Raw genomic sequence first — 23715 nt, 5'->3', positions numbered from 1 at the left:
TCAATATGTGATGATGTTTAATGAGATTTGCATAAAAAAAATTGCAGAAGTGTCAAATAAACTGGCAATTAGAGAAAAGTGAATATACAAAATGTCAAAACAGTGTTGATGAATTCCTCGCATTGTTGCATCGATACAGAAAATGATTCAATTAAAATGAGTCTTTACACAAGTTTCAGTGTACTTTTTCTGCTTGATAGATTCAAGTGTTTTCTGTAGTGAGCACGTTAATGTATTCATTCACTCATCACTCATTGATTTATTCTCTTTGCAGTTTTTATACCATGGCATGATCCAGGTCAGCTTATAACAGCAGGGCACAGCAGAGCTTGAAATCCAGCACACGATCACTCAAACACACACACGTCTGGAGTTCAGAGGACTCAGCATTTCTGCAGTTTCACAGTTGATTTGTCTTTTTAAAAAGGGTATTAGACTCAGTCAGGAATTCTACACAAACAGCGGTTAAGACAGGGATTCTGAGTTGTAATGGCAGCAGAGCTCAGAGAACCGAATAAATGAAAATTTTATTGAAAAGATTTTCCGTCAGAGTGGGATGGAGAAATAGATAGAGTGCCCCTACACACTCTCGGTGTCTTAGGATATAAAATAATTGAGTTTGAGAAAGCAGAATAGATTATTACTTAGCTAAAAGAAAACCATCATCACTTCTTGGCTTTTTGCCTAAACACAGTGTGGGTAAAAACTACAGCTGGGCTCCAGAGTCCCGGTCCAGAGTTTCAACCTTCTTTCACCTCCACATATTAAGTGTCTGCATCACTAATAAGTCTCTGAACGTGGCGAAGCCCAGCCATCTGTCTGTCTCACAGTCCGAGCAGAGTTTATTCCAGTATCTTGTGGTAGGGGAAGAGAGGCAGGCCTGCGGTGAAAGCAGGGATGTCCATGATGGCAGCCATACCCGCCATCTTGGGCGAGGCAGGAAGGAAGGTGACCTTCGACACCTCGCCGTACGTAGAGCCACTCACATCATCCTCTTTGCCCTTCTTTCCCTCTTGTTTCTTACCACCACCATCCGAATCGTTCTCTTCAGCACCAAATCCCACCACCTTTAGGAGACAGGGACACATTTAATGTTTGGTGACATTTACCCCAAAAATAGAATAGAAATCACATCTCTCTCTCCTCATACAAATCAAAGGTTTTGCTTACATGCACGCTGAGCTTGCGGCTAGTTTCCCCTCGATGTTCTTTGAACCAGGACACCAGCTCCACCCTGGTCATCTGCTTCAGAGCCTCGATCTAAACACACAGAAACACCAATGGATCAAACACTTGGACTGAATGACAAGTGCCTTTCATTTAAAAAGGTAAAAACGCCAACATTAAATCAACAGTGAATAAAATGTTTGTGCCAGGAGACCTTCATAGTGAGGACTCTTCACCCCCACCTTTCAGTCTCTTTATCTTGTTATAAATGAAGATTAGAATAGACAAACTATTGTATAATCACACAAATAATATAAAAAATTATGGAAAACCGCGATAATTTGTATAAAATAATAATAATTCAATCAAAAACATTTGTAAAATTAGTTTAAAATAGTTACTTTTGTTTACTTCGGCAAGATTAGGGACTAAAACAATTATTCCCAACTTTGTATCTATAGAAAAATCTGATTATCCTGCGTTGAGCATCAGTTCTCTGAGCTGTGTGTGTGTGTGTGTGTGGTTCTCACCTCTCTGTTGAGCCTATCAAAGACAAACTGCTGTGTAACCACCTCGGCCCAGTTCCTGTCCACTTCCTCCCCGAGGTGTGTGTCCTCACACTCCTTCAGCTTCACTAAAGCAGTCACCTGTACAAAACATGCCACACACACAATATTACAGTTTTTACTTACTCTTTTGACTTCCACAATTATTTGAACATTTAAAGTGCAACAGCAAGTACAAGTGGGTTTAACGTGTTAAAGAAATGTGTTATTACATCACCAAGGTAACTTGTAAATACACTTTTGTCATTTCTCAAACTTTGACTATGATTGTCTCTACCTTTCTGCTTCTGCATGATAAAAAGGAGCAATAAACTCATAATGAATACACACACACCTGCGTTTTAAAGGCCTCCTCAGTCAGCGCATCGAGCAACTCCCCAAATGAAACCAGAAACTCTTCAATCTTTGACTCCACCAGCTCCGTACTGAGAAAAAGAGTTCACGAGAGGTAAGAGATATATATAATACACTATAGGGTGCGTTTGATTCCTTTAGTCGTTCATCAGATCCACCGCTGCTCTCCTTCCAGGACCAGAGAGATGGATTGTAGCTTGGGTTTGGGCGAACAGTAAGATCAATTATACCTTGGTTTTGGGAAATGCGGTTAAGATAAATCTTATCTTGCCTTCGGGCAAATGAAAGGTTACGATTGTGTTGCAGACTCACTTGAACTTTGTGGCTTGTGTTTCCACGGTGACAGAGAAACCCAGAACACCTGAGGTGTTCCTGCAGGTCGGGTAGACATGGTACCTACAGAGGGAGGCATCAAAGGAGACGGAAACAAATAAAAAGGTGTTGAGAAACACGAAAACGGATCAGAGACGGATCAAAATAACAAACCAGGCAGTTTATTTGAATTATTTTCCAAAAGATAAGTCCCACCTGACTTTCTCTAGCAGGTAGTCGACATTTAAACCATTAGAAGATACCGTTTGAAATGTGTTGAATGTAAATAGCGTTGTCCCAATTTAACTATATCAGCTAAGAACCGCCTTCAACAAGATGAGGTTTGTTTTTCTCGGAACCTTCATAATAATTATAATGTTGTATTAATAAATAAACGTCCCTTAAAAAGGCAAAGACATTCAGCCACAAAATAACTAAAAGGTCTTCAATTTGCAAAAATAAATAAATAGCACTTTTAAAAGAATTGATAAAACCATGAAATGGTTAAATACAAATGTACAAAGTTATGAGAATTACAATTGCTGTATACGTTTTGTACTCTTGCCTTGAACAACATATGCAACATGAATGATTAAGCACAATGTGTTTCACAAAAGACATAAAAAGACAGATATGAAAAGTAAAAAGATATAAAATGATATAATTATTCTTTTAAAAAGACACAAATAAAAGCAAATGAACAAAATGAACAGTTAAAACTATTGACATGTACTGGTGAGGCAACGTACTGTATAGTAAAACATTGTAAAGATTTCTTAAAAGTTATAAATAATATTTAACAGAAAGTATAAACGTATCAATATATAATTACAGTTCTTAAAAAGAGGCAAAGCTTTGTTTAAAACATAACCACCCTCACCCGAGAGTCTCTTTGGTCCTGAGGAAGTCAAAGCAGGGCTCCTCCATGTGCATCTGAAAGAGAACAACAACTCAGAGAAGCTCGGAGGAACGACAGTGAAAAAAACACATGGATGTAGAAAAATAAACGCACCACCAGCAGCTCCATCAGCGTGTGCTCCCTCAGGTGCTTGAGGCCAGACTAGATCAAAAAGAATAAATAAATAAACAAGTGTGTTAAACAAATGAGAGCATGTTGAAGAGAGTGAAAGACATGAAGGATCATTGAACGGCAGGATGTGTTCGTACCTGGTAGTAAACGGTGATCTCAGAGTTGGCGTCTCCCTTATTGAGAGATTTGACCTTACAGATGTGCTGCTTCATCGGGAGCTCCACCACTCTGAACATCACCGGCACCTCCGCTGGCAGCTTGGAGAACTGCAGCTTACTGACAGGGAAAATAAAAAAAGGAGAACAAAAGGGGAGCGAGGGATGATGATGAAGAGGGGAAAGAGAAAGAGAAAAGAAAAGGAGGTGGAGAGAAAGAAAGAAAGGAGGACAGACGTTTGAAGAAAGTCAATGGAGGATAACGCATAAGTTTAGAGGGGATTCATAGAGTGAACAACCGAAGCTAATGAAAATGACTGTGTGTGGCGGCAAACAAATCCATGTGATTGTATAGTATTGGTGTTTTCATTAGGGAGTGCTTTCAGTGTAATAGCCGCCTTACTCTGTGACATACTGCAGGAACTGCTCCGACTCCTGTGGAGAAAACACAATAAAGGATAATGAACAGGCGAGAGATAAGAGCGTGAGGTGAAGGAATCAGAGACCATGAGAACAATGTGGAGCACACTCACAAACAATTGATGCACGTACAGAGATGGACATTAACCAATTTGTTAGCTAATCAGCGTATTGTTGTTGTTAATCAATCTACTTGTGTGTGTGCCATCCACTCACAGTGCTGTTAAAGTTGCCCTGCACCAGTCCCTCGACGTACAGCTCCGATTTTAAACTACGGCTGAACTCCATCAGCTCTTCGATGGTGAGACCGGCTGTGAGAGCCTGATACTTCTCCACCATGGACCAGCGAGAGTTTTCTAAGATCAGCAAACGCACATCTCTGAGGAAGACGAGAGGGGGAGGAGTGAGGGAGAGAGAGAGAGGGGGGGAAAAGAGGACACAGGCAGGAGCTTTTTACCATTCAGGTCCGTCACACGATTCACCACTAGAAGGCATCATAGACTTGAAATTGAGTCCCACGGTAAACTTGAAATGTCAGTAGACAGAAGGTAAACAACTCACTTGCCGAGCTTCTCCGGTTTAATGAGGATGTTGAAGTAGGCTTTCTTGAGCTGCTCCATGTACATGCTGAAGACATCAGGGGCAGCGGAGAAATCAGCCAGGTGGTCAATGATCAGGTGGAACAGCAGCTGAAGACAGAACAAATGAAGAATCAGCATCTTTATCATAGTGCGTGACAACGATACAAACACCTCTGTGTGCAAGCTGACTAACTGTTGCTGAAAAGTGGATTTAGAGTAGCTGGAAATACATCTTTGTATAAGTATTGGGAAGAATAGTTCAAGTTTTTGAAAATACATTTATTCGGTTTCCAGCCAAGATTGAAAAGAAAGATGAATTGAAAGATTGATAGTCGTTTTATGTTTGAGAAAAGTATCAATCTTCTCATTCAACTTAAAGCAAGAAAGCATAACTCCAAAGAAGGTAAACCTTTCCTTTAAAGTTGTATGGAAACCCATAAAGCCAATAAACTACCAACTAATGTCTGTCAGCGTGTAACATATCAGAGGGAGAATATCCTACATGCACAATTGTATTAATTAAAGGCAAATTATGACTATCTTTGTCTGTTAAGATGATCTAAAAAGACACTTTTAGAGACACTTGAATTATGCTTTATAAAAAAGATGCATAAAATAGCTAATTTACCCACCTACAATAAGTTATAAACATGCAGCCAACAAGTACACGGCAAGGAAAGTCGTTCATATGGAAAAATACGATTTTTTATTATACATATGGACTAGTAGTCTGGATCTAGTACACACAAAGGATATATAATACTATCAAATAGTATATCTATTGCACAATTTAAAACTTAAAAATACAGTACACTGCCAGAAAGACAGTTTCAGTGTCTGGTTGTATTTAAATATCTGTGTGTGTGCGTGTGTGTATGTGTATGTGTATGTGTATGTGTATGTGTATGTGTGTGTGTGTGTGTGTGTGTGTGTGTCCAGTTGCATTCACTCACAGGCAGTTTGTGGTTAAATCCTTTAACCTTGATGACCAGGCCGTGTTCGCCGCACGACAGTTTATACTCCAGCTGCGCCACTTCAGCCTCATAAGCCAGCTCGGCTAGTTTGTGACCGAGGATGTTCACCAGCAGGTCAAACAACACCACACTGGAGGGAGGGAGGACAGGGGTGAGGATGGAGCGAGAAGAGAGAGAAGAGATGGAGCAACATTTGGGTAATTAGGAGGAAGGAGAAATGGAAAAAGATATTGGGAAAGGGAAATATAGCAAGGGAGTGAAAGGTAGAGTAGGTGAGCAGGATGAAATGCAGGGGAATCAAGAGGAAAGGCAACACAAACAGGAGCGAAGGAAGGAAAGAAAGGGGAAGGATATAAGCAAGAGTGTAGAAGAAATGCAATAGAGAAATGAAAAGAAGAACGAAGCCACAGAAAGAAGAAGGGGATTTAAATAAGGAGCAGAGAAAGAGAGAACAGACGATGGCAGAAAAGAAAGAGGTGTTAATTAGTGTTACAGCAAAAAACAAACTACTTTTACAAGGCCATATTTGAGTCTGAACTTACTTCTTGGCAGATTGCTGGATTACAGGAGAGATTAGGTGGAATCTGATGTATGCTGCAGCAGGGAAAAAAGAAGTGTCAAAACCTCTCTAATGATATCAGAGTCTGTGCGGGAACATCTTGCATGCTAAATGATGCACACACACACACTCACACCCACACACTCACACTCACACACACACACTCACACACTCACACACATCTCACCTTTAGGGATTTTGAATTTGTCGTCCTTCTTGTACCACAGGCAGCCCCTGTCGCTCTCGGCTATCCGGACAGGAAACTCAGTGCTTGGGCGGTCAGGCGGCTTCAGGGTGAAGTCAGTGGCTGTACAAATGCACATAAACAATAAAGCATCATAATCTAGCTCGGTGAAGTCTCATAAATAATGTGTGAGTTCAACAATTCAACACGTCCACTTTGGGATAAACATGCAGCTGGATGTCAAAACTGTAAAACGATGTCCCCACATCAATAAATGATTCAGTAACCCTGGGGCTAATAAGTGAACACGCATAATTTCTCCACATTTGATCAGAATTGGCAATGTGCCGTGGCCTTACAAAATGTAGAAACAGAGCACAATGCCAAAATATATCAGCTCTTACATTTTTGGCCAGGATTTGACCAAAGGTGCCTTGTTTGAGCTGAAATGATGACCCCTAAAATATAACGTGTCTCTACAGACTGGATTTAAATTACATGAGGAACAGCAAGTTCACCATGACAGAATATATTGACCAAATAGAGAGAGAATCGGAGGGATGACACCCTCTTTAAAAAGGGGACCTATCATGCAAAATGCACTTTTGTACATCTTTTATACATGAATATGTGTCCCCGGTGTTCCAGGGAACTCACCAAGTGTCAGAAAACACAACCCTCTCTATTTTCCTCCATACCCAAATCTCTAAAAAAGGGGCTGCAACGGATCTGATCAAAACTGATCCAGATTTGAACACTGTCCTGACGTCAGGACGGTGGCGCTACGGCTATTGGGCCAACTCCACCAATCAGGAGGAGACAGCCACGGCCATTGTTCGAAAGCGCTGGAGACGCTGTAGTACATATGCCAGGCCTGTAGGTGGTGCTGTTCTCACAGAATCAGCCCTTGCAAAAACAGAGCTAAAAAAGTGCAAATTGAGCGAAATGAGGCATGGCTAAAATGCATGATCTGTTTGGTATTTTGAAAAAAAAAAGTATAAATATGCCTTGTATAGGTATGGTCCTACACTATATTATTATAATATAGCATGATAGGTCCACTTTAAATGGTCACACATGCAGAGCACACAGCACACACAGTGAAATGTGTTCTCCTGGTACTAGGATGGGTTAAAAGCAGAGATGTTCTTCCAAGTTTGGTGACTATATCTTCTTATTTCTTTCAGATTTGACTCCACTACATTTACATAAAATGTGTCTTTGGCACTGGCAAATAAAACAACACTCACCATACACAGAACAACAAACAATTCATAAACAAAAAGAAGGAAATTGCCTCTTAAAGTGACTAATGGTTATCATAATAAAAGTGCTGAGTGGTTTGCTCTTCCACTCGCTTAGGGTCCATTCAAATATCAGTTGTATTAAAAATAAAAAATGTAATGTACAATAAAATGAGGTGATAGTGTTGGTGGTACAATGTCCTAAGAAGGATCCGTGAGGCTTCGATAGGGGGCTCAAGGTGTGTGTTTGAATATGTGTGTGTGTGTTGGGCGAGCAAAAGCACAAACTGCAGTATCACTTCTTCTTCATGATCATCTAATTGGACACTTTTTCAGATATTTACAGCAGTTTTGGGGCACAACAACCAACTCTCTCCTCCCCCCCCCCCCCCGTAGTGCAGAGAGTTGATCACCCACCGATGAACTTGTTTTCGACAGGAAGTGAGAGTTCACTGCTGAGCTCCAGGTTTCCGGTCCACCGATCCATCCACTCCTGCTGGACGTCTGTGTGTGCGAAGGGAAAAATAATACAATAAAAAATATTATATGAAGTTCACATTCATGTTTGGAATTGAGTGACCTTAACATTTGATTCCAACTCAAATGAAATATTGGTTTTTATTTATTTATTGAAGCGCTGTCCCAACACTATTGTTCGCCAGCTAAAAGACAGAGATAAATGTTGGCATTTCTGCTGCCGGCTGGCCTGAATATCACCACACAAGGGGAAAAAGACAATGTATTCACTGAATGCCTACGTTGTGGGAAGGAGCTGTTACACTGACAGTAGACAAACACACACGCACACACACACACACACAGAAACACACCCTCCACGCTGTATTGAGTGCCAAACCACTTCTCCCGGAGGGGACACTGGCCCTCATGTTCTGGGGACAGCAGCATCAGGTTGGCTTTCTCAGGGTTGAGGAGGGACAACGCTGCACTGATCACCTGCACACACACACACACACACACACACACAAACACACAGGTAAAGTTAACTTTCCAGGAAAAAGTTGAACTGTTTTCAAATGACATGTTTATGTGAAAACAATTTTAGCTGTCAATCACCATAAGAAGCACCCAAAACTTAAGAAGTTACCGTCTTCTCTTCTCAGAGAAATATGCAAATTAACTTCTGACAGTGACGTTTGATGCAAAGTAAAATTCACTGATAAAAGACTGACAACTCTAGAAAAGATTTTTTCGCTTACAAAGAATTTTAGCTCAGAAATCATTAACATATCAAAAAGAAAATATACTATTTTTTCCATTTGAGTGAAGCTTTTCATAAAAAGTCTACTCCAAAATAAGGACTATTTAAGAATAAAACCCAGAAATGATTCACTCGCTGAACTACTTACTGTCGGGTCGTACTCGAACATCAACTGATCTCCGGTCAGGAAGTCCTCTTTAGGGAACACCTGCAAGTTCTCACAGATGTCCTCGACGTACTCTATAGGGTCATTCTGACAAAGAGGAGATCATTGTCACTGGTAAAGAAAAACCCTTCACTAAATAGCTGTTTGTCCAACCGTCTTCAAATACAGCAGCACATGATGTTTGGATTCTTACCTGCTCCTGGTAGTGAAACTCGTTGGCTTCAATCTTCTGAATCTCCTCATATATTCTGAACGCATGAACAAACAGAAATATTACCTTCACGCCTCCCAGACAGGAGCTCAGACGTTACCACATCAATACTGCTTAAAGCAACACAATAATAATAATAATAATAAAGCTATATATTATTTAAAAGAGCAAACAAACCAAACTCATCAAGCACATAAACCTGTCTGGTATAATGCAGTATTAACTACGTCCTACCTAAACGTTTATTTTGAGTAAAAGCTGTTTTTCTGTACAGATGCATCTTTATTGGGTTGTGGCTGTGTGTGTGTGTGTGTGGCTGTGTGTGTGTGGCTGTGTGTGTGTGTGTGTGTGTGTGTGTGTGTGTGTGTGTGTGTGTGGCTGTGTGTGTGTGTGGCTGTGTGTGTGTGTGTGTGTGTGTGTAAATGCCTTTGCTGTGGTCCGAGTGTCTGCAGCATCTTCAGGTACTGGAACACCAGGTGAGTCACCTGTTACACACAGAAATAAGAATATCGTTTAGTTTGAATTCATTATTTTGTTTATAAAATTCCTCTTTTTCCCCATGATAATGGAGGTTAAGTGAAACGTATTGTTGCATTTTGAAAAACCACAAAGATAACACCGATAGTTGCCAAACTTGTTGTAAGACTTTTTGATTACAGTCATTAGAATAAGCTGGGACAATTACACTGAACAAGGTGTCCACATATAATACTAAATAGAAAGTAATGTGTCTATTTGCCCCCTTTTAGAGATTCAAACATGTAAATGAGAATGTCACCTCTACCTTTGTGAATAAAGAGTCATTATTAACTGTGAACAACAGGTCTCTGTTTGTCAGCAGAGAATAGAGGAAGAGACGCATGTCAAAATAATTGCTATGGATGAGTGGATGTCACCGAGTAAAGACAACTGTAATTATACAGACATGCGAGTGGTATCAATCTTTTCATACAACTCCTGGCAATTAAGTGAATCAGGGCTATTTCTTTAAAGTGCTTTAGAAAAAAAGTAAACAGCATCCTCAAGGCTGAAGCAGCGTGTATTCAGCCGTCATCAATGCGAGTGTGTTTATTTTTATTTTTTTTATCAGACAACCTTGCTCCTATTGGATGAGAGGTGACTGCCTGTTTAACACATGCATTGTCATAGCAACTGATAACACAGATGGCTCCCCTTAGATTACCTGTTGTATAAATGAAAAACGGAACAAACAGCTGGGTCTGTTCGTACATGCAACTTATACTGAGACCAGTGTCTGTTGAACTGATGAAGAACTGATGAAGAACTGATGAAGAACTGATGAAGAACTGATTCACTTTGATCTGACGACAAATGGTTTGGATTATACAATATCAGAATCGGGATTCCTTCATTTGTCCTGCAACGGGAACATTTACGTTTTTTCACCAACGGAAGTATAGTGCAGATAAAGTCAAGAGAATAGACCTGCATACTAAGAAATAACAAAGTAGGCCTATTTTAGTAGTAGTAGTAGTAGCAGTATGTATTTATATATGTTTTAAAGTGTCCATATACAATTATAGAAGTAGTTGGTACCGTTAAAGCTTAAATTGCTTGAGGGTATATTGCAAAGTTTTATATTCACAGGCAGTATTATTGCACAGTCTATGTGTGTGTGGTGGTCTACGAGGGGCCGTGGTGGGGATATTGGCTGAAGATTAATGTGTAAACTGTTAGCTGTTCAGAGTCAAAGTGTTTCCATGTCTCCAAAGGGCGAACAAATAATAAAAAAGAGGGGTAAAAAAGCCATTTTTCTTTACCTCGTAGAAGTTTTGGAAACCTTCATCAGTGAGAGTGATGGAGATGGAGAAGATGGAGTAGGTGGTGTTTTGGTCGAAGCCTGTTTCACTGTTTCCTCCATATAAATCCAGAGCCCAGCACCTACAGACACACAGCATTTAATTACAGAAACGCGTATTTACTGCCAGTAAATAAGTTATTGACGACCATCAACTGGAAAGAGAATGCACATTAGGAGTTGAAATATGTGCAGGAGGCCAGTAAGTAGAAAATATGGCACTTGATGTTTCTAGATGGCAGACAATTTAACAAACACTTTTGTGGTCCCACGGAGGCACTCAGCGTCGCTTTACGAATCCCAGAATGAAGAACGCACACATCATTCTGTTATGTGTTTGTGTTATTTAAAAAAAAAAGGGATGAGAAACAACGTGCAGGGGTTTGAGATGTTTTAGAGCTGGGTTGTTCGTCACATCATGTCTGCTTTCATCTGCATAAAGACATGTTGTAGTGGTTTGATGGTGCACTTTAACAGCTGCACTGCATTACCAAACAAGCAGAAATGATGTTGACTGCAATGGATCAAACCAAGGCAGTTCTGATCTCTGAAAGTTTCACACTGACTGCACTGAAATGAACTTAAACCAGTGCTATATAGTAAACATTTATATAATATAAATTCACCCCATCCTGCAGAAACACTGGTATTGGCCTTAAATCTTATGGCAGTATGAAGAAAATCTTTGTGTACAAAATCTTCTCAGCAAATATCTCTATAGTTTTATTTTGACAGTATTTTAGGGTTGTTCATTGATGCTTTCACGTGATTTAAACAATGAGAATTCAAAAAATAATCATCAGTAATGTTGATTTAATGACCAAGCGGGTAGAGTAATTATATAGCTATTCTGAAAATGTGATCACTTTACTGTAACGCAACCTTCAAAACCAGGTAAAGACAACATTTATGGTATTACACTATCCCAAATCTCAGAATGTATCTCCTCTCACATCATGAATACAGTATAATAATCATATACAGTATACTACTACTTTTAGGCATCTGTTCCGTAGTGCAGCAAATAGTGTGTGTAATGGACATATACTGCATAAGGGCAGACCTTTCCCCAAAACGTTACTGCAGGGTACAACAATGGCCCAGTTTTAGTCTAGCCTCTCTGCCCTCAGCGTTATGATTATCTGAACTCAATAAAACCAGCGTCTCTACTGCCTCCGCAGTTTGGCGCGCCTGGGAATTCACAGCGAGTACACTCAAGTTTCAAGGTTGTCATTTATCAACAATTGCAAAGAGCACACACGGTAAATAGGAATATTCCATCAAACTCTCCAAGTGGTGCCGATTGGTGAAGGCAGCGTTGGGTGAGATCGTGGTGTTGTGGGACTACAGAGGGGTTTGTCGCATCACTTTCCCACTTAGCAGCAAGAGGCTGAAATGCTCTCGTACATCCACATCCAGAGAGGAGGATGTATGAATCGCATTGTGGAGTGGGCTGGCAGAGTGTATGCTTTGAAGATTGGGCTCGAGCACTCGGAGCTCAGAAAAGCCAGTGTCATGTATACCCGGCAAATTGAAGACCTTTTAATTGGGTTTTTGGAGTGCCCTCAAATCAGCAAAACAAACAGACAGAGGCAATAACACTCACTTCTTCCTGAGCACTGAGAGGATGCTTCCTGTGCCTTCATGGCCAATCAGCCAAGAGATGTAGTGGAGAGGCTTCACTCTGAAAAGAAGGGGGGAAGAATAACATGAAAAGGAGAAACAAAACACATTGATGCACTCCTACAAACAGAGCAGAGTATGGCTGGTCTAATTCTGATTATACAGTATGAAGAGGCTGCACTCTGGAGAAAGAAGACATTGAAAGGAAAGAGAAACAAACCGTTGATGCAATGCATTAAAAGTAAGGCATGTTTCATTAATGTGCCATGCACTGTATATTATAAATGTACAGTATGTGGCTCACCTGTAGTGTTTCTCCTGAGGGGGGAGCGCCCAGGTGATATTCAAAGCATGGACTTTCCTGACTGGGACGACTGCAAACACACAGATAAATAGCATGATTTAAGGATAACTCAACTTCTGCTTACTATATATTACTGCTCGGTTGTATTTCGATCGTTGTATTTCCTCAACCTTGTAGCCTCAAGTAAAACAAAATCTGCAGCATTTAATTAGTTTGCAAGTGTTCACACATTCAGCCAATGTTTGCTCCATTTAAAGGGTTTTTAGAGGTCAAATTCCTTCTCTTTAAAAGCATTGTCTATATTAATTTTCCACATAGATAGGCAGACAACAAAAACAAACATGACAGCACGGCTAGAGGTCAAGTTCTCAATTATTTCAAAGAGAAAAGGGCACAAGAACCGAGACAAGTCGGAAAAAATAAGAATAGATGGAAAACAGGATTGCTCAGTACCTCTGTAGAGCTTGTTAAAGGCTGCTGTGTCGAAAGGATCAGGCATATCAGAGAAATCTGGCTTGGACAAAGCACTGTAAACACAAAAGCAGAGTTATAGAAAGCAGAAACAGTAAATTACACAATTAAACAACACCAATATGTCACTTAATATGTCTTAACCCACCATAATGCTTTTTCATGACAGTAAAAATCGGATTTCTTGTATTATTATTTTTTTAAACCAACAGAGAGCACTTTGGTAATTACACCAATTATTTGTATAGATAAGAGCCAGAGATAATTCAAAACGTTTAGTTAAAAACTGTTCGCAATTATCACTTACATAAAAAGCACCTTGCTTCTGCTCCTGAGTGTTAACTTCTCATTTGTTTTGAGCGTGATAAATTGCATTCATTTAAAAGAGTTATTGCTTAAATATATAGCATAGATAAGAGAAATGTTATCAACCCAAACAGGTGAAACGGTTTCACAGCACCGTGATATGCATGGGAATTCTCTGGAAAGATAACCTGCCACAGACAGTGACTCATAAAGCGCACAGAAGTGGATTTCTCTGAGAAAAACTAAATTATTAAACTCTAGGGAGAAATTATACCCTTCAGGTGTATGATGCTGGGGGGGGGGGAAATGAGGTGAAGCTGGGAGAGAGACGGAGAAGGGCTTGACATTTAAATTTGAGCTAAGTCTCAAAGGATTTTCAGACTCAATCTACATCACAGCAGCCGCTCATCATCACGCTGACTTGAGAGCCTCTTCTCCTATACTCACTTGTTTGGCACCTTGCTGAAGATCTCTCTCACCCACTTCTCCAGAGTGTCCAGCTTCTCTAAAGGACAGAGCCAGTGAAGGAGTATTAAATTGGAGTTCAAGTGCATCTCAATAATTCTGACTGAAATGCAGAGCTCAATGCAGTGTGTTTGTTTCAAAAGCATTGACTTCATTTACGAAGGCACAATTATTTTTCCAACTATTATCTGTCGTGGTCAACGGAGTGATGAGAGGCCACCACTTTCTGTGGTATAAACTTTAATGTACTTGATAATACACTTTTTTAGTGGTGTTTTTTTACATACCTAATGAAGAAAGTAGTAAAATACTTTTACATATATTTAAAAACAACTCAATTTGGAAGAAAAAGCAGTCTTTTATTGACATACATTAGGATACTACTTATAGTCAACCATTCAATGCATTACAAAACATCATGTAATCCAATATATTTAAAAATATGTTATTCAATATAGCTGTTTAATTGTAACTGGTACAGTCCCTCCATCCTGCGTGGGACTCAAATGACACACCAAGGGATTAATAGGAAGATGCATGCATGTTTTTCTGATTGATAAAAGCCTCCCTGTTTACCGAGCACTCTCCTACAGTAGGGCTATCGATACTAACAGTATCAGCAGCCGTATCAATATGTCGTTTGGATCTGTCTCATGCAAGATTATGTTTTGAACAAATGATCTCTGCTCTTTGTGCAAACACTCTTTGCTCCAGGAAAAACACTCCCGCCCTGCGCGCAGCACGAGTTCAGATCGTGATCGAAAGCTCACAGCGTGATGGGAAAAGGCCAATTATTGACTTTATTTTTTAATAAAACAATGCGACGCAATGAGTCTTTTCAGCCCAGTTTGTTTGGCTGCTCTGTAAATGATACAGCGGCTGCTCTTGCATTGCTCAAGGAGTTTTTCTGCCTCGTTCATTAGATACAAGGGCTGAACCCTTAAAGGAATAATAACTTAAAGCTGCTAAAAAATCACTATTTCTATATCAACAATGGAACAAATGACTGGGTTATGTGAAAGTAATTTCTCATACAGAGAATAATGCAGTTCCCCTCAGCACTAGAGAGTGTGTTAGCGTCTTCCAGTTCATTGTTTTTGCTTTACGGCTGGCAACTTCACCGTTTGGCTGCAGTCTCACTGTTCTAATCAGGACTTTCTCCAGCCGTGGCTGTGCCAGAATAAAAGAAAAACACGTTGTACAGTACCTGCCTAGCATCGAACGGCAGAAAGACAAAGTTAGCGCCCTGCTGGTGAATTTAATGGAGCAATTAGCAGCTAAAGAGGAAGATCGTTGCCTCAGGAGCAAGTGGCGACCAAAATAGTCGGATTTGTCCACTTAATTTGAAAAAAAGCAGTGTTTGCTGTATCCACTTCACAAAAGATAATAATATCTGTTGTTTACAGCTGGGTGCAATGCCTGAGAGTAACCTAAGTCAGTAAATGCTGTATAAGGTGGCAGTTCCTTTCAAATTTCGCTGATTGTAGTTAAACCTTGTGTCAAGTTGTAATTTGATCAGTTTTCATACTTCCTTATTACCTACAAATAAAATGGTGGTGGTCTAATTACAATAACACCTTTATATCATTTGAGATTTGTGAGCTGAAGACGGATTTTAAATAGCACAGAAGGTCCCAATCGGAATACACAAGAAGGCAAATAAGTCAGCTGTGTAGTGAGGAGGAATTTTTCTCGGCATAAATGTCAACACTAGTCATCGCTTTAGTTGCCTGCAGTAGTTAATTATCCGTGTGATATTTTCTGTGAAGGCTGAAGACACGTGTTAGATGTTCTGTCTCTGACTATGTTTCTGAGAAATATCGCAATTTGAGTTAATTCAGGAATGATTAACCACAGTCGGCTGAACATGGACGAATCCTTATTAGAGCTGCGAGTAATTACTGTTTTAATTGTCCATTAATCTACAGATTGCTTTTTCAATTAACTCATTACTTGTATGGAATTATTAAAAAAACAATTTCAATTTCTGTCAGTCTTCGAATAAGGCTTCTTCTACACGTATAATAAATGTAATGGATTTTCCTGACCTTTTGACTGCACAGCCAGAGTCATGTAGTGGGCAGAGTAGTGTTTCTTCCAGAAGGCACGCAGCCGCTTATAGACATTGATCTTCTTCTCCTTTGGCTCCTGCTTCAGCGTCTGGGCATTCCCTGATGTTGTCAAAAGTAAGCAATCAATTCAACGTTAAAACACTGTATAAAAAAACTGTTTACAAATGCTGGGATATCAGCAAGAAAAGGGAACTTGGCGTCAGTCTTAGAACTCCTGTTTGCTATTGCTGAACATACCCCAAAGAGGCCCTGTGTGTATTGTGTGTCCCAGTAGTTGTGTTTACCAACTCACCCCAGCAGAATTTGCCCATAGGGTGTCCAGGTTTGGCCAAACTGCCGAACAGCATCTCCTTCCTGTGGGAGTCTGACGGCTTAGCCAGCTGGTACTCTGACAGGGTGAAGGAGAGAAGCAGACACATTTGAGACAGAAAGACGGTGATGTGCGTGAAGAGCTGCGAGAGGAGAACTCAGCTATGCAGATGATGAAAAGATGTACTCCAAATACAAAAAAAGGTGAACATTTCAGACACCAGGACTCACCGCTGTCCACGGCCTCCACCTCCCTGTCGATGGCGTCTCGGATCATCAGAGGGCAGATGAAGAACTGAGCCCACCTAAGAAGGGGAAAGCACAGAGAGGACATAATCAGAGGCCTCATGCAGGCCAGAGATAAAGGACACAGGTCAGACTGAGGCAATCAGATGCCGACAGATAAAGACAACACCAGGATGCTGCGCGGCTGATTGAGCTTGTATTGTTTGTCACATCAGGAGTCCGTGTTACACCATATCCTGCGATTCATCAGATTCTGAGACATGTTTTCAGCAGATTTGCCACAGATAACACATATTGTATAGGTATTGGAAACGTTACAGCATCAATTTAGCACAGCAAAGTAACAGATATCTCATTTAGCTCTAGTAAAAGTTCAATCAAATAGAATATTATTTCGCATTTTTACGCTTGTAGTTAGTTTGTCCTTCATCCTGCCAGCTATTCCTCTCATACATGCTCACACATAATTAGCTTACTGTCATTTTATTGGGCTGTCAATCATGAAATCAGCCGTTTAAAGGGGCTCTATTAAGTTTTTTTGGGGGGGGGGGGGGGGGGGGGTTCTCTTGCCTGTAGTATGTTATATAGGTTTTTGTGCATATAAATGGTCTGCAAAGGCTAAAATCCCAAAGTTCCTCCAGAGGGAGGTTCTCTCCCACACACTCCCTCCCCCCTCCCTAACTTCCGTTACTTAGTGACATCAATATGTAATACTCAGGCTTCTATTGTCTAGCGAATTGTACATAATAAGGATAAGGGCAATCTCTAAGCTTTTGACCAATCACAACAGAGCCGACCTGCTAACCAATCAAGAGCAGACTAGGCTCTGGTTTCAGACAGAGGGTGAAAAGAGGTGCTGCAGCACAGGCAGTATGAGACAAATAAAGAGCTTTTTGAACATTAAAGCATGGAGACATGTCCCAGCAGGATGGAATAATGATAAGCAGGTCTTTCATTGTCCAAAAGACTTAAAAACTGGTAAGTGTGTTTTCTCTGCAAGTACAACTTTACCAGGAAGGGTTTCGTCATAAAGTTTGAGAAAGCTATCTCTTTTTGCAATAACAGTTTTAACATGTTCTTTGGAGTTTACTTTCTCCCCTGTTTGAGTCTCCTGTGTATTTGGTTTATCTGAAAATCACCGGACGGTTCTCCAGGAGTCCACTTCTGAAGATCAACTGCGCGGAAGATAATAAAAACTCTAAACCTCCCTCACCTGTCAAGAGCCTCTTTGAAGCTTTTCCTCTGGACGTCAAACTGGAAGATGGTCCTCTCGCAGTCGGTGGAGGCGTTGTCGCTCCCACCGTGCTTCTTCAGGAAAGCATCAAAGCCGTTCTCGGAGGGGTACTTCTCACTGCCCATGAACACCACTTGGACACAACGAAAAAAAACAGTAGGGGGGAGGGAAGATAACAGTTGTAAATAAAACAAAGAAATCCACCAAAGCTCCTCCGTGATGTGCCTCGCATTTGTGGTTTTCTTATTTATGTGGAAGGCTGGCCAAACAAACAGTGTTGCATTATATATATCCCACGGTGAATTTGATTTCCCATTTGGTGACAGTTTTGATGACAGTCCATTAAAGAATGACCAATGCTTTATTAAATAAAACATTTAGGATGAATAGTCAACAAATGCATCAGAAGAGACGACAGATACAACAATTTCTCCACTGTCAGTAGACTGGAATGCAACCCAAAGGATATTTTGCATTTAAAAAGGAATAACTCCTTTCCTAACCTAATTTAGGTTGCGTGGTGAAGGGTTTGCTGGGAAATGTGAGAAATTATTAACTGAAGTAGAAGCAGACAAATCAGGTTAAGGAAAAGAGGGTAAACTGAATAATTTAAAATAACAAAACAACTCCTGGAATGCATTAAATATGGTCGCTTTCCCTGAGGTTTCCTTTTTCCGCCCACATCAAAAAGGAGAGTTTTTTTCTTGTCCATATCGAAAGCGGCTTAGAATATGCTGAGTTTTATGTTGTACAGAGTGAGGCCCATTTTGATTTGTGATTTTGAGATATTAAAAAGAAGACAAAGGACTTCACTTGAAATGTGATACAAAACATTAATCAGAATTTCCTTTTTTTTAAACCGTCCTTGGTTGATTACTTACTGTGTTCCAGAAAGTGAGCGAGGCCAGGGAGGTCATTTGGGTCGCTGAAGCTTCCCACTCCAACACACAGAGCTGCTGCAGACTGACACACACAAACACACACAGGATATAGAGTCATGTTTGAGTCTGGCACTGAACTCAAAGCCTAAGTCTGGTGATTATAAAGCCTGATATAGCTTATTTCTCTGTACCAAACCCCTTTGTTGTGAATTAAAAACAGTCAAAAAGACATGGGCTGTATCTCATTTCTGAGATTCCCCTCCTCGACTCCTATCCTCGTGTCTTAGTCCCGCCCACAGGAGATGCGAGCGGAGGAGCCGAGAAGGGGAACCGAGGAGAGAGGAGGGGAAGCAGCAGGCGGTTAGAGAAATGAGTACTCCTCTCCTCTGAGCGGTCATATTAAAGAGACGTCCATTAATGATGACAGGAGGCACAGCAGCCCTCTGTCTGATGGACAGATGTGTTCATGATGACTTATATATTTACTTTTAATTCATTCACAGTGCGGTATAATGAGACAATAACAGGCTACAGATGCGGACACACACACACACATATATATTTATATAAATATATACAATTTCAGAATCAAACAAGTATGAGAGCACTCTCATAATAACGTAACACTATCAGAGACTGGATATATCCAGGTTTTAAGTAAGGGGTTCATGTCAGCGTCCTGTGAGGAGCTGTGCTTTGATGTGACGACACGGAAAGTCGACTGTTTAAAACATCAATGCTGGCTCCTAAAGAGGTCTGCGTAGATGTTGCAACAGCATCAGTTATATCATAACTAGTGAGTATATATTTGTTGAAAGAAGAGCAAAGAACGACACGAAAGCCTTTACTCTATGAGCAAGATGTTTTCACTCTACAAGCTGATGGACAGATGGTTCATTCGATCACCTGCCAAGTAGTTTTTGAAAGTGCTTGACCCTTTTTAAACAGTTTTCAATGACGGCTTCTCAGATGGTTCTGTGTAGCGAACCATCTGGCGCACCAGGTTAACATGCACCCTTATGCTGCTGTGAATATTCACATCAAATTTGTGTCTAAAAATAGTCTCTAATAAATGCACTATGTAAGCCACTTTTTATTAATGTTGGTTAAAAAATAAAGTGCCCAGGCTTTTCAAAGAACTATTGGCCTTGTTTCATGATGAAACTTTATACTCGTGACTGGTTTTTAAAGATTTAGAGGAACGATTGGGAATACAGCTGAGGGTTACAGACATGGGCGTAGGAAGCATCCTGAATGTGGGGGGGGACATTTTTAACGGGGGGTGAAAAAAAAAATAGATTTCCTGTATTCTGGTGCATTTTAACAGGTGGTTTGATACTTTTATGTGGCTATACTAGCATGAGGAAAATGATGGGTACATTTTGTAATTTCATCCAGTAGTAAAGAAAGGAAACATATTTGATTATTAATTCAGAGCTGTCTTTGAATGAATAAAAAGCAGTTTAAATGCCCATTTTTTGTACATTTATATACAACAATAAATATTTGAGAGTGCATTGAGAGATATTGTTGTGGAGAGTCATTTATATATAAATCGCAAAATACATTTGTGAATCCTTCTGTGAGCATTTATTAATATTGAGACTGATCTGACTCCATACGGATGTTAAGTTCACCTAGGAATGGTATCATTGACTTAAATGTTCAAATAAATGTTGCTCTTCTGTCTATATTGGTCATATGATGCCCCTTGACTGAAATGTTTCCTGTTCAAGATCCCCACTGATTTCCTTAAAATCCTGGGATGAGAGTCCACATCACAATTTACTCTCAACTGTCATTTCCCTTTCATCACTCACCTCAGCAATGGACCTCTCTCCACTGTCCCTGTATTCTGCCTCTGACTCTGACTCACTCTCAAGTGCCTAGATGTCAAGAGAGGTGGTGAAGTGATACTTATTTATTGAGCAGTATACTCTTTCACATTGAATCATAACAAGTCATACTGAATGTAAATACAACTGACTCTAAAGTAAGTCCCAGTCTGTGACATTGGACATTTTGAAGACTCAGTCCCAAGCAGTAGGTAGAATATTAGCTAGTCTATGTAATGTGCACAGAAAATAAATAGTTAACTGAATACTGGGATGGAAATAGCCTATAAGCACTCAGTAAAACATAAACACACACAAAAAGCTTCTGAATGATAAGAAGTACAATTAAAACATAATGCACATTACCATTTTGAGAGAGAACCTAAATTAAAGAACTCAGAAAATAATCTCTTATCGAACTGAGGCTCCAGTAATTACACTGACTGCGTCTCTACATGGACATCAGTAAGCCGTTCATGAGTATTATCCCAGTTATGATCATATTGGGGATATGGTGTTTACATGAGCACAGAGAGATCGGGTTATTCATGTTCCCTGTTTACATGATAAATACTAGTAACCTGGCATTTCGATGCCTTTTCTCATCTAAACTATTCAGTATTTGTATCTCTCTATCATGACATAAAGACGAAACTCCTCTCCAGAAGTGAGACGCCGCCATCACTGTTAACTGATTAACTGCTACCAGCTGATGACTTACTTTCCTCTTCTTTGAAAAAAATGTTCTTATGTCCATGTTGTCTGGGGGAGAAAACATATCAAACCAAGAGATCGTCAGCTTTGATTTTCGCTGTATTAACCATTTCCTGAACATTTGGTGTGTGTGCCTTACCTCCGCTACCGGCATCGCTTCATACAACAGATCTGAGCTGTCCAACTATGACAACACTCCTTGAACATGCGCGCGCTATGTGAGAATCTGCCTTGGTACAAAGTAGCAGTGAAAACATGGTACGGAGTTTCATTGATTTGGGCATTCTCTCAATAAGCAAGTGGAATGGATTTCATTTGATAGTGAAGCACTGACACAGCGCTCTACAAAATGCGGCGAGTGGATAGACCGATTCACGGACTTTCCGCATAGTAAAAGTGGGGGGGTCTAAACTAATCATTTGAAAAAGTGGGGGGGACTTGTCCCACCCTCATATAATGGCTGCGACACCCATGGTTACAGACGGGGCAGGAAATGAGTATTGACATAAAACTAACAAATGAATTGTTTTGTTCTTTTTCATGGCTTTTTTCCACAATGAGAAAAACATATCCTTTAAGAAGCTGAAGCCCTGTATGCATGGATGTTTTAGGCACAGTAGTGAAAGGATATCCATTCAACAGAACCGACAAAAATAAGAGTTTTACATTAAACACTTCATACCTGCTTCTCTGAACTTCTTTTCTTCTTCTTCCCCTCATCGCCATCCTCTTCTCCATCACTGCCCCCCTCCTCGTCACCGTCTTCCTCCTCAAACTCTTCCTCCATTTCATCTCCAGATTCATCGTCCTCCTCTTCTTCTTCGTCTTCCTCATCTGAGTCGTCGCCTTCGGACGGTGCTTGGTTGCTGTAGTCTGAGATGAGCAAAGCTCGCAGGCCATTGTCTAGCACAATATATCTGTAGGGAGAAAGTTCAAAGCATACAGAGCAATAAAAAAAGTGTTTATTTCACGAGTGTTACAGCATTTATTGTTTTTACTTATTCTGAAGAGTCTGTTAAATCAGATGGCTTTTTGCAGACTGAATCTCATATCCTTCTACTATGATTTTCCACAGTACATTTCTCTGTGAATGGCCCACAGAGGCCTGAGGCACTGGCCTGTGCTCATAGCATGAAATCATCCCATCAAACTACAATAATACTGTACGGATCTAGCTGGATAAGAGGCAAGACATAATTTTTAGATCTGGGTTAGTGGATCTGGGTCATTTTCTTTTACATTAATGAAAATGAGAACATTTGAGCCTGGCATGTGCATCATTGCATGTTAATCATATTACTAACAGTGAGGGAGGATAAAGTACAGAATCGAGGAGATAATCATTTAGCAGTGATAAAGTAAAATGAATAATACTCAGGAGGATAGCCACATGTAGTATGATTTTAAGTTGCTTTACCTGTACTGTTTGGGGTCACTGGGGGACTTGATGATCTCGCTGTCTCCATCATTGTCCTCTCCTCCTCCGTCCCCTGCAGCCTGGCACTCCTCCCGGGACACCTGCTCTGCATCGGCTCCACTTTGGACCGAGCCTGGGGTGATTCTGGATTTCTTTGTCTGCGGCATCTTCAGCACAGAAGATGAGAATTTGGCACTGCGGGCTGACAGCAATGCGCGACCATAAACAACAGGACAGGTCGCTTTCACCGGTAATTTTCTCCTCAGCACGGAAACACACCGTGTCAGCCTGAACAGAGCTATGATGAAAAGCCTCCCCGACGGATGAGTATCGTCAAAATGAAAGCTCAGAAACCACTGGGACCGAAATAACACAGATTAACCAGGACCCCTCTGTGGAAGAGGCCTATAGGTTTGAAACTAGACTGTTCACTCACACAGCAGCCAGCGCCCACAATACAGCTATTCACACAGGCTGTCTGGTGGTTTCGCCCTATTCAGCTTATTGTCAGCTAAAAAACCAGCCAGGCAGACCAGCCCAACCTAATGCTGAACCTCTAATATGCACAGCAAGACTCAACACAGCAAAACAAAACCAACACGAAGCATAGTAAAAACTGCCACGAAGTATCCTATACATACAGAGAAAGAGTAATGCTTGCTACAGTACAGGCTAACCAAACAACTTAGTGCAAACAAACTCGTACACATATTCTTTAAAATAGCCTTTAACACGTTATGTTAACAGTCTGTTTCAAGGCAAGCCGAACTGAAACTTTAATAACTACTTCATGAAGCCGGTGAGACAACAATATATCCATACCTTCGCTCCTGTTTACAGCATAAGGGCCTCTGTATATGTGAATACTAGTGTCTCC

General features: G+C 40.5%; 1 protein-coding gene across 3 annotated transcripts; it reads right to left on the bottom strand.

Annotated features, from left to right (window-relative positions):
- LOC117475183 (nardilysin-like) lies at positions 1-23715 on the bottom strand. Of its 3 annotated transcripts, none has more exons than XM_034121448.1 (32): positions 23661-23715; positions 22839-23005; positions 22104-22338; positions 18873-18954; positions 17971-18124; positions 16743-16816; positions 16495-16590; positions 16179-16301; positions 14113-14170; positions 13342-13415; positions 12889-12958; positions 12568-12645; positions 10924-11044; positions 9569-9627; positions 9125-9179; positions 8914-9018; positions 8377-8500; positions 7964-8050; positions 6306-6425; positions 6102-6153; positions 5539-5689; positions 4566-4693; positions 4221-4383; positions 3988-4019; positions 3567-3705; positions 3412-3459; positions 3280-3332; positions 2400-2483; positions 2068-2158; positions 1698-1814; positions 1171-1260; positions 1-1067 (listed from the first exon to the last, which is right to left on the bottom strand). In XM_034121448.1, exons 2-32 carry the CDS (start codon positions 23003-23005, stop codon positions 843-845), a joined length of 3255 nt encoding a protein of 1084 aa, XP_033977339.1. In that variant the 5' UTR covers positions 23661-23715; the 3' UTR covers positions 1-842. The 3 variants fall into 3 exon arrangements, with proteins under 3 accessions (XP_033977339.1, XP_033977265.1, XP_033977385.1); XM_034121374.1 differs by having other exon boundaries at positions 22839-23040; positions 23661-23707; XM_034121494.1 differs by lacking the exon at positions 23661-23715 and adding an exon at positions 23118-23135.

Source organism: Trematomus bernacchii, unplaced genomic scaffold, assembly GCF_902827165.1.
Source record: "Trematomus bernacchii unplaced genomic scaffold, fTreBer1.1, whole genome shotgun sequence".
NCBI lineage: Eukaryota > Metazoa > Chordata > Actinopteri > Perciformes > Nototheniidae > Trematomus > Trematomus bernacchii.
Note: the sequence above shows the minus strand (reverse complement) of the source record. Positions and strands in the feature narration are given on the sequence as shown.